Genomic DNA, 12253 nt, shown 5'->3' on the forward strand with positions numbered 1-12253 from the left:
GACTCATGAAGTGTGTGGAAAGTGGACCCCAAAAAAGACAAAATCGATGAAAGACAACTAAGAAAAACAGAATGTCACTAAGGCAAGGGAGGATATTACCAAAGTGCCTTTAAAAAAAAAAAAAAAAAAAAAGCCAAGTAAGCTGAAGAAAACCAAGGCCTCCAAAGAAACAAGCAAAATGTTCCAGGAAAAGGCATTTTAGAACAAGAATCCAATTTAATCACGTAATCCAGTGTTCTCAGTTTATAAAGGTGACAAATCCATAATGGCCTTAAAATAATCTCAGAGTCAAGAGGACAAAAGGTCCAACCAGAAAGAGTTAGGAATAACCAAGTAGCAGGAAATCTAGGTGACAGAGGCAGCAGAACACTGAACAAATCTGGAAGAGAAAGGAAGGGGACAAAAAGGTTTACTCTAGTCATGCCAACCCCGACCTCGACCCTGACCCCTTTCTGGACTTCTGCTAGAGCTATGAAATTTCTTTACTCAGCACAGGTATTTAAGGAGCTTTTTATAAACTGGGATGGCTAAATCATTTAAAAGACCACCAATTAGTTTTATCATTTTAAAGTATTAGGCATCCAAGCTCAACTGCTGGGACTGTATTACAGGATATACTGTAACGTATACATATTAACATCATCCTGAGTTCATCTCCGTCCTTTTGAGGGCTATAATATCTAATTCAACCCTTCAGTAAAAAAGCTACCATGTAAAGGGATGTGTATACAGAAAACAAAGAGTCTCCCGCAGAAGTTCTCATTTTAGACTAGTATCATCAAAGTCACAATCCAATCATTCTAACTGGTTAGTACACCCACCCACGAGTTAACCTTATTATTTAACTTCTTGGAATTGAAGGCCTTAACTTTGAAAGTATATTTTAATATTTCTGCCTGAGGCTGTACTTCTATTTTGAAATTCAGTCTTAGTAATGATTTCCCTTCTTTGTTCCCTTTTATTTTTTTATATAGGATTAAATATATAAGGTCTTAAAACTTAACCGCTGTGAATCCTGATCAACACAATTTCAGTGAAGTTTTAGACACTACATTAAGTAATGGTTTCTATGGTTTCCTTTCATCTCTGCAAGTAAAGAACTCTTCACTACACAGATGAAAGTTACATCCACACTTTTTCCACCCACTATACTTCCTTCAAAAGTATGCGGTGGTGTTCTGAAAAGAGCACCTGATCCAGATGTAGAGGAAACCAGGCTCTGACTTTTACACTCTGAAGATTGCCAAGCAAAGCCTTCTGCTACAAGCCTGGATAGTAAGTTTCTGAGTTTAGTGATACTCAGAGCAAAATCTCTAAGAGGAGCTTCTACACGCAGGGTCTTCTTGAATTCCTTCTTATGAAAGGTCCACCCACACATTGAGCAGGAAACAAAGTACAGTACTTGAGTGTCTGAAAGTCACTCCTCTGTTGACTAAAGTAGCAAGGACAGCTTTCATTTCCTATCCCTCACAGCACATCTGTTGAAGCATCTGTTGAAGCTATTCTGCAGAACCTGCAGGTAATCTAAAATTGTACTACTACAAAAATCTGAGCGCTTAGATGAAGATTTCTATCTTAGAAAATAAAAACGGATTTTGCATAAAGCTTTTAATTTCATTAGGGCATTTTATTTTTAAATTTCTAAAAGAATATTCTTTCCTATTTTCAGTGATTGAAACACAATTGTTTCAAAATGGAATTTTAAAAGATCAGCTGCATTCTTATAATTAGGCCAAGTCATTAATTTTTCCCCAAAAGGAATGCACTCCAAAGTTTGTGCATCAAGGAGAACACACTACGCACTTGAATTTTTGCCTTTTTGCATTCTTTGCTAGAAGGCTCTTCTCTGTTAAGTGAACCATACCTACATTGCCTAGATGCAGATACTTTTTTTCCTGAGAAGTATTTCTCTTCCATCCTTCAGGTAAGAAAAACTACCCTTATTCTTGAATTGTTATCATCCATCACTAAGCTTTACAACTGCTTCCATAACATCTGTCACTAGCTCTCTCCGGTACTGTGCAGTATTGACTACTAAAATGTTAAAAACCAAACTATTAGGGGTGCCTAGGTGGCTCAGTTGGTTAAGGATCCGACTCTTGATTTCAGCTCAGGTCATGATCTCAGGGTCGTGAGATTGAGCCCAGTGTCGGGTTCCGTGCTGGGCATGGAGCCTGCTGAAGATTCTCTCTCTCCCTCTCTCTTTGCCCCTCCCCACTGCCGCTCGCTTGCTCTAAAAAAAAAAAAAAAGAAGATTATAAAAATTTGCCTTTTTGCCTTGTAATTTGACGGTTCATGTAATTATTTTCCTTATGGCCCTATGTCTACTATATCAAATAGCAGAAGAAAAAGCAGTCCCTGTTTATATCCAAAGGCAGTAGATTATTACAAAAAGTAGCTATAGTTTTCATTATCCAGACCCACTAATGAGTTTTCCATGGGAAACAAAGGTCTGCTAGTTTGTCCTAGCTAGCAGCACATTTTCACTGTATAGCAAAGTAGATACCTTCTTCACATCAGCTATCCGCTCCTTCTTAGAGGCTGGCTTTTCTTTAGCTTCTGGAAGGACTGGCTGGGATTTGGAACCCGCCGACTCACTTTCAGATTCCGACTGGCTCTCTGAAGACTCAGAACTGCTATTTGACTCACTGCCATGTCCACTTCCTGGATCGCTGCCCTGCTCACTCTCAGACTGGCTGCCTGAGTCTGAACCGGAAGCTTCTTCAGATGCTGAGTGACTTAATTAAAAAAAAAAAAAAAAAAAAATTTAAAATTTAAGAACTGCCACATAAATCTGTTTTTAAAAAATTTCACATAAATCTGTATTTTAAAAAGTGGTAAAATGATAGCAGAGAATAATTCTGGTAATATAAAATCAGAATCTTCAAATTCAGATTTATATTCTCATATTGCAAATAATGTCATTATTATCATTCCCAACACGCCTAGTAGCTACCATTTCCTGAGTGCTTAGATCATGCCATATATCACTTAATTTGTATAGGTTAGCTCTTTTATAAAACTCCAAAGAGGGATATTATTTTCTCCTTCACTCAGATGAGGAAAAACTAAAGCTCAGAAATAATTAAGCAAGTCTCCCAAGTTGACACAGGCAGAATTTGAAACCAGGTCAACCAGTCTGGATCCACTAAGTCTTATTTGTTCAGTAAATCAGTCTCTCCCTCCTCAAGACAGACCCCCATACACACACACTCAAAGGAAAAACCCAACACAGAACAAAACAAAACCAAGACAAAGTTACCCAAAGAGTAAGAATGCAATCTGGTTGCAATTATCCAATCACTGGTTCTCAACAACAGGTACAAATCAGACTCCTCTGGAGAGCGGTATGAAAACAAATACATGTTCACCCCAACCAGAGGTCCTGCCTTGCATTCTCTAGCAATGAGTCTGGCCCTGGTAGACTTAACAGAAAAAAATAAAAAGAGCATTCTGAGTCTGATGTGAACCCCTAATCCAAAAAAGACCACTATCGGCTACCACATATCCCACCCCTTCCTCATTCCAAACGCCCCTCAGGAAAAAGCAACCTAAGGAGGCAGATGACAGCAGACACAAACGCCAGAAGGCTATGGGAAGACAGGGTATCAATCCTGGGAGCCAAGTAGGCAATATGCCCTCCCCGTAGAGTAAAAACCAATTCAGGGGCACATTGGTAGCAGTGAAGTTACTTTCAAGGGAAAGACCTAAACTGGACGGACTCCAGAAAAAAGACCTGGGCAGTTCATTCAACTCTTCTGCTTAGAGCTGGAGCACAGGAGGGGAGGCAAGTAGCAACCCCAGACCCCAGGGTTAACGGTAACTTAACAGAAGGGGCCCTGAATTTAGCACGCAGGAGAGAAAAGACACATGGCATGAAGCCCAAGAGGGTAAAGAAGTGATGCTTTGAATTTACCACCACTGTATCTTCCCAACAGCAATGAGGGCCTATCACTTGACAGACATGTCCACAGAATGGATAGGGCAGTACACTGGGACCTGGGATTGATCCCCCAAATCCCATGTGATCCACAGTAAGCACATTACAGCACAGGGGCCTTTTAGTTAAGCTGAGGAAGCAATCAATGAGATCTGGGGCGGAGGGGGGGGGAGCCTAGCTTGAGGAAGGGGAAAGAAGGGAAAAACCACATACTAATTGCCTAATCATCTAACAGGTGCCCAGCATTACTCGAAGGACTTTATATGTATGATCTTGCTTATTACCCAGAACAACCCTATTAGGAATTATTATCCCCATGTGAAGGATGAGAAAACGGAGGGACGCCTGGGTGGCTCAGTCGGTTAAGCATCTGCCTTCTGCTCAAGTCATGATCCCAGGGTCCTGAGATCAAGTTCCGCACTGGGCTCCCTGCTCAAATGGGGGCCCCTGCCTGCCACTCCCCCTGCTTGTGCACCTGCACACGCACGTGCGCGCTAAGTAAAAATAAATAAATCTAAAAAAAAAAAAAGGGATGAGAAACCTGAAACAGCAGGGATCCCAACCCCCAAGCCTGGCTCTAATGCCCATATTCTATTTTACCACAACGGTTCAAAACCTTAGCGACTCAGAAAATAAAACTTTTCCCTGTTATACAATGTCCAAAACCAGTCAAGCATCCCTGTAACAGGTGACTCAACACTTCCAAGGCCTCATTATACAGACTCCTTGGCCCTTTGGACAGTAAAAGCTGACTAATCCAGCTGACTAAGGCATCTTAAGTCACTTACTGTCCCCCTGTGACCAAGCATAAGGTGGTCACAAGGCAAAGAAAAGAAAGAGGAAGGCTGGACAGTGTAGTGCCAAGTGCAGGCTTCAGCATCCATGGCTCGGGTCTCGGTCCTAGCTCCTCTCTCACTGCCATGCCACTCTTTAACCTGCACCATCCTTGGCAAGGTCATGAGGGCACCAAATGGCAGGCAGGACAGCAGGACCCTATAAATGACAAGGCCTTACCCAAACATTAGGATTTTCAGAATTTCACATCTAAGCTCAGGTTCCCCTTCTAACACAAAGTTCTCCCCAGCTAGCGCTCATTAGTGAATCGGTACCACACAATTTATGGCCATAGTTGCAATTTATTACCTTTGCCTCCACCATTCGATCACAGACAGTTTTAAAGGTACAGAGGCAGCTCCAGCACTTCCTCGAGTTTAGAAAGAAACCCCTTTCCACTTGAAGGAGTGTTAGGAATGTACTTGGAGGCTGCCATTTACATAGCCAAAGCACCCACGTGCTCAGAGAGGCCTAGAGGATTAGGAGCTGGCTGCCCGCCTCCCCCCCAGCCACCCTGCGCCTGGTCACTGGGAATACCCAATCTCAGTGCCCTGTGAAACCTCCCTCCACAGGTTCTCAAGACTCAGTGCTTCAGCCTCCCTTCCCCCACCCCCACCACTCCAGCCTTACCGAACCACTTGTAGGTCCCACAGGAAGCCCGAGTATTGCTCACCTCCAATCTCTGCTGGTGGCAGCTACCTCTCCAATTCTTGAAGCCTCGGGTATTACACCTTCTCTAGGAAAGCATTCTCTGTGCCCTCTCCAATCCTAAACTCAGGGCCTATTAAGTACTTCCCTAATACTCTGCCACAGCATTACTGCCCCTGGGAACTCAAGCGGACAGCCTCACTTCCGTCTGAGAGTCAACCACCATGTTCCACCGGCTCTCCCCACTTTTAGCAATGACACACACCCCAGCCATTCACACCTATGCCTCTTCGCCTCCCTTGTGTCCCATCCTATACAAGTAACGTGGTCACTTGTCAACCTCCCCAACAGACCTGAGAGCTAAACTGTCTTCTTTGATGTTCCCTGTACCTGGTGTGCTAGAGAACAGACAGGGGAACTCCCGGACTTCGCCAGAATATGCAATCTTTTTGAAACCCTTTTCAAATGAATGGTTTAGTTTTTTAATTTCTATAATGCGTACTATCTCCAGACAAGAGATTAAGGCTAGAATCACATATTGGTAGTCACCACCAAATAAAACTGTTACAAGACCATAGAATGTTCCATGAAATACAGAACATTCCAACAAGACAGAAAATATCCAACTCTCAACTTAAAGAACAGAAAGCCACAAATAGCAGCATTAGTCTGCTGAAGATAACCAGAATAGTTCAGTTAGCTGGAAATCCTGTGACCATTTTGTGTTGAAAAGCAGTAATCGCTGTAGATGTGATGGGAATGTCCCATGCCAGCACCTACATCCAGGTATGTATATAAGTAGGATCCTCACTCCCTTTAACTGCCTCGTAATATGGATACACTACATTTTATTTAATCTGTCCCCTATTCATGAGACATTGAGGATTTTTTTTTTTTAAAGATTTTATTTATTTATTTGACAGAGAGACACACACAGTGAGAGAGGAAACACAAGCAGGGGGAGTAGGAGAGGGAGAAGCAGGCTCCCTGCCAAGCAGGGAGCCTGATGCGGGGCTCGATCCCAGGACCCTGGGATCATGACCCGAGCCGAAGGCAGACGCTTAACGACTGAGCCACCCAGGCGCCCCGAGACATTGAGTATATTCTTAAACGGTTCTCTTAACCAATAAGCTACAAATATCCTTGATATACTTCCGTATTTCTGTATTTCTGACTAGAATATTTAGATTTCCAAATCGCTCACTGTAACCAACAAACTATAAATAACCTTGTATATGCCTTCTTGTGCAGCCACATACTTGTGTTTGTGTAGGAAAGCGACCTCTGGAAATGTAACAGTGTAACAATAGCTTTTAAGGAAAAAAAAACACAGCCATGTTTCTATCAACACCTATCTATGTGCATAGATACATTTTTTCTTAAGATTTTATTTATTTATTTGACAGAGAGAAAGCACAAGCAGGGGAAGCCGCAGGCAGAGGGAGAGGGAGAAGCAGGCTCCCCGCTGAATGTGGGGCTCGATCCCAGCACCCTGGGATCATGACCTGAGCGGAAAACCAAATGAGCCACCCAAGCCCCAAGCACAGATACATTTTAATCACCAAACTGTTAACAGTGGTTTATTCTGTTGGATGAGTTATTTGAAGTATACTAATGGATAGGATGAACTACTTGTGTAATTTAAAAAAAAAATTAGTATGAAAATCAAACCTCTAAAAAAATAAACACCAAATTCACAACTGTACTTACCTCTAAAGTTGAGGGAGGCAGATGTGATCAGAGCATAATGATATTGATGATGTTTTGTGACTGAAGATGAGTGGTGAGTTGTAAGTATCAGTCTTTTCAACATTGAAAATGGTTCATAATAAATCCAGACAAAAGAACCAAATGCAAGGCAAGGGATATAAGTACCCCAATCCTACACAAAATGAGCTACAGATTTGAATGAAAGACTGTTTTTTAAATTACTTCTGAAACTATCAAGTCCAATATGATTTTAAACATAAATGACTTATTAAATATAAGACTTAAAATAATATTCAGGGAAAAACAAAAGTGTTTAAAAAAAAGAAAAAGCCTTCCCACAGCTAATGTCATACTCAATGGTGAAAAGGCTGAGCTTTTCCCATCAGATGAGGCACAAGACAAGTGTGCCCACTCTCACCTCTCCTATTCAACACAGTACTGTAAGTCCTAGCTAGAGCAATCAGGCAAGAAAAGGAAATACAACGTAACCAAAAAAGAAATAAAATTGTCTCTATTTGCAGATGACATGATTTTATATGGAGAAAATCCTAAAGACTCAACCAAAACACTGTTAGATCTAATCAGTGAAGTCAGGAAAGCTGTAGCATGCAAAATTAACATATAAAAATCAGTAGCATTTCTATACACTAAAAAAGTTTCTGAAAAAGAAACAAAGAAATTGATCCCATTTACAATAGCATCACCAACCATAAAATACTTAGGAACACATTTAACTGAAGAGGTGAAAGATCTCTACTCTGAAAACTTTAAGACATTAATGAAAAATATAAAAGATGACACAAATGGGAGGCGCCTGGCAGGCTCAACCAGTGTAACGTGTGACTCTATCTCAGGGTTATTAAGTTCAAGCCCCACACTGGATGTAGAGATTACTTAAAAATAACTTAAAAGAAGACAACACAAATGGAAAAGTACCCCATGTTCCTAAGTATGAAGAATGTTATTACAATGTCACCATTACCAAAAGCCAGCTGGAGATTCAATACAATCCCTATCAAGATTTCAGCGGTTGGGGCGCCTGGGTGGCTCAGACGTTAAGCGTCTGCCTTCGGCTCAGGTCATGATCCCAGGGTCCTGAAATCGAGCCCCACATCAGGCTCCCTGCTCGGTGGGAGGCCTGCTTCTCCCTCTGCCACTCCCCCTGCTTCTGTTCCCTCTCCCCCTGCTTGTGTTCCCTCTCCCCCTGCTTGTGTTCCCTCTCTCGCTGTGTCTCTCTCTGTCAAATAAATAAGTAAAATCTTTAAAAAAAAAAAAAAGATTTCAGCGGTTATTTTTTACAGAAGGAGAAAAAGCAATCCTAAAATTTGTATGAAACTGCAAAAGACCCCAAAGAGCCAAAATAATTTTGAGAACAAAGAATAAAGCTGGAGGCATCACACTTCCTGATTTCAAGCTATACTATAAAGCTACAGGCATCAAAACAGTATGGTACTGGCATTTAAACAGAAAAATAGATCAGTGGAACAGAATTGAGAGCCCAGAAATAAACCCGAGCATACACAATCAACTAATATTTGACAAGAAAACCAAGAAAACTCAACAGAGAAAACACTGTCTCTTCAATAACTGGTGCTGGACTAGCTGGATCTCCCCATGTAAAAGAATCAAACTGGACCCATATCCCAGACCACTCACAAAAAATAACGTAAAATAGATTAAAAACTTAAATTTAAGACCTGAAACGATGAAATTCCCAGATGAAAACATAGAAATAAAGCTCCTTAACAGTAGTCTTTGTAATGATTTTTTGGATATGACATCTAAAGTACCAGCAACAAAATCAAAAACTCAAGTGGGACTACATCAAACTAAAAAGCTTCTGCACAGCCAAAGAAACCACCAACAAAGTGAAAAGACAACCTACAAAAGGGAAAAGAAATATTTGCAAATCATATCTGATAAGTAGTATCAAAAATATAGAAAAGAACTCCTAACAACTCAACTCAATGGCAAAAACCAAACACATTAAAAATTAACAAATTAATGGGGCACCTGGGTGGCTCTGTTGGTTAAGTGGCTGCCTTCGGCTCAGGTCATGATCTCAGGGTCCTGGGACTGAGCCTGCTTCTCCCTTTCGCTCTGCTTCCCCCTCATGCACACAGGCACACGCTTTCCCTTTCTCTCTCAAATAGAATATTTTTTTAAAAAATTAACAAATTAGGGATGCCTGGGTGGCTCAGGTCATGATCCCAGGGTCCTGGGATCGAGCCCCACATCGGGCTCCCTGCTCAGCGGGAAGCCTGCTTCTCCCTCTTCCACTCCCCCTGCCTGTGTTCCCTCTCTCACTGTGTCTCTCTGTCAAATAAATAAATAAAATCTTTAAAAAAAAAAAAAAAAGACCAACAGATATATGAAAAGATGCTCGACATCACTAGTCAGTAGGGAAATGCAAATTAAAGCCACAATGAGGATTCATCTCACACCTGTTTAGAATGGCCATCACCAAAAAGACAAGAGATCAAACAAGGGTTGGCAAGGATGCAGACAAAACGGAACCCTCATCCACTGCTAGTGAGACTGTAAACTGGTACAGTCACTATGGAAAGCAGCATGGAGGATACTCAGAAAATTAAAAATAGAACTATCCTATGACCCAGCAATCCCACTTCTCGAAATATATCCAAAGGAAACAAAAACACTAACTCAAAAAGATACCTACATATCCATGTTCACATGTTCATGGCAGCATTACTTACAATAGCCAAGACATTGAAACAATCTAAGACAAATACTAAATATCATATGGTCTCACATATCTGTGGAATCTAAAAAAAGAAATAAACTAGTAACTTTTTTAAAAAACTTGTTAAAAAAAAAAGAGATTAGACTGGTAGTTACTGGACACAAGGGTGGCAGAGAGAACTGGAGGAAGGTATTTCCAAAAAGTACAAACTTCCAGTTGTAAGATAGGTAAGTACTAGGGATGTAACATACAACATGATGACTACAGCCAACACTGCTGTAGGATATACTGGAAAGTTTTAAGAAAGTAAATCCTAGGAGTTCTCATCACAAGAAGAAAAAAAAAAATTTTTTTTTTTTTAACTGTATCGGTATGAGAAGATGGATGGATGGATGCTACTGTAGGAATCATTTCACAGTATATGTAAATTAAACCACCACGCTATACGCCTTAAAATTATACAGTGACATATGCCAATTATTTCCTCAATACAACTGGAAAAAGTAAATATGATACTTCCTTTAAAAGAAAAAACTCTTAATAAAGGTATAACTCAATTAATTTGCATACTTCTCTCCTAGGAGGGCAAGTTCCTAAATGTTAAAATAGAAAAGCAGTATTTTTTTAAAAAGGAAAAAAAAATATTTAAAAACCAAAAAACTATAAATACCTCCACATTTAAATCACTGACAATCTAATTATTCCCTCAAAAGACACAATTAAATTTTATGCAGATTTGTTATAAAGGCCTAATCATAATACTAAATCATTATCAATACATAATTGTAGCTTGTGATGCTGATTCAGACCAGGAGATGTGGAAAATCCACAAGACTCGACTAAATGGATCAAACTGAGTTAGTGGTGGGGTGGGGGGAGTCCTTTAATTAAGCTTTCACCTAAACAAATAAGAGTCATAAAATTACCTGATTTCCAAAGGCATTAATAGTGATAAAGCAATTAAAAATGGAATATTCAGGAATACATCACATATACAGAATCCTCACGAAAAGTAAGTGAATCTTAAAATTACTCAAAATCTAATTTGCAAACAAGTCTTGTAATTTAGGGCTGAGCAATCACAACACGGGAAATACACTGTAAAAAGTAACAAAAGGGACTCATCAAAACTGTAATTTTATTTTGTTTTTTTAAAGATTTTTTTGAGAGAGAGAGAAAGAGGCAGAGGGAGAAGCAGACTCCCCGCTGAGCAGGGAGCCCAACATAGGCCTCCTTCCCGAGACTCAGGGATCGTGACCTGAGCCTAAGGCAGATGCTTAACTGACTGAGCCACCCAGGCACCCCAAAACTGGAATTTTAGATTCCAATAGAAAATAAATGCTTGTAAAAAAAACTTTAACACCTCTTTTCACTTGTGGATAGAAAAAGATTTGGTATCTCTTCAAAACCCTTTTTGAAGTTCGCAAAAATGGAGTGATGAAGTTTATTTTACAACTGTTCTTTGAAAGCAAGTGACATTAGCTATTGTTCCCATTTCAATTTTATTATCGCTGTTTCCCGAATGGCCACAAGAGGTCAGCACAGCAACACTTCAGTTAAAGAAAAGCAAGCCTGTGGGTCCTCTGCCCAAGAGCTGCCATTTCAGCACTTGGGGTAGTGTTTATTTGCTGAAACTTACAAAATGGCTGAACTGTTTGGCAGAGGATGGGTTTTTTTAATCAGTGAAAGCAAAATCTGGAAAAAAAAAAAAAACAGAAAGCAACCTACACTGAAATTCCTTAAAACTTACTTCCAGACTAAATTCTATCGATGATTTAATAGGTAATATTTATGGAGCACTTAGGTGTCAGGCATATGCAAAAATTTTCCTCTAAATCTTTATAAAAACCCTCTAAGACAAACTATCCTTATTTATAGAAGAGGCCTAGCCCAAGTGTATATACATGATGTCATCCCACAGCCCCACAGAATGGAATTCACATTGTCCCACCATCATACTTTCTTCAGTTAAACAAATCATTGAACCACCCACAGTTAATGCAGAGCAACTCCTCAAACACTTCTTTGTGTTTGGGAGGATGGAAAGGCAAAGATCATTAAACCATGAGTTTCTTACTGATAAAGAATACTAGATGCAGTTCCTTAAATGAATGGAACTGCATTTAAGACCTTTATTAAGACCTCCTCCACCAATGGTAGGTTCAAGTCCTACCATTCTGAAGAATACACGAGACACATTATAAACAAGGTTAAAAGACAAGTAACAGGGCGCCTGGGTGGCTCAGTTGGTTAAGCGACTGTCTTCGGCTCAGGTCATGATCCTGGAGACCCGGGATCGAGTCCCGCATCGGGCTCCCTGCTCGGCAGGGAGTCTGCTTCTCCCTCTGACCCTCCCCCTTCTCATGCTCTCTCTCTCTTAAATAAATAAAATCTTTAAAAAAAAGACAAGTAACAGT

The 12253-nt window shown here is 40.3% G+C and overlaps 1 protein-coding gene across 6 annotated transcripts in view; it reads right to left on the reverse strand.

Moving 5' to 3' along the window:
* CHD2 (chromodomain helicase DNA binding protein 2) overlaps nucleotides 1-12253 on the reverse strand; it is a 135161-nt gene that overhangs the window by 92772 nt on the left and 30136 nt on the right. For 4 of the 6 annotated variants that reach the window (XM_081831603.1, XM_081831604.1, XM_081831602.1 and 1 more), the window contains one exon: nucleotides 2507-2738. The exons of 1 other annotated variant lie outside the window; for it this stretch is intronic. In XM_081831603.1, the coding sequence (XP_081687729.1) occupies nucleotides 2507-2738 (232 nt within the window). Of the gene's footprint in view, nucleotides 1-2506; nucleotides 2739-7132; nucleotides 7774-12253 lie in introns of those variants that run through there. One more of the 6 variants, XM_081831605.1, reaches the window with a different exon arrangement.

Source organism: Leptonychotes weddellii, chromosome 9 (genome assembly GCF_054177405.1).
Source record: "Leptonychotes weddellii isolate Sample4059 chromosome 9, ASM5417740v2, whole genome shotgun sequence".
Lineage (NCBI taxonomy): Eukaryota > Metazoa > Chordata > Mammalia > Carnivora > Phocidae > Leptonychotes > Leptonychotes weddellii.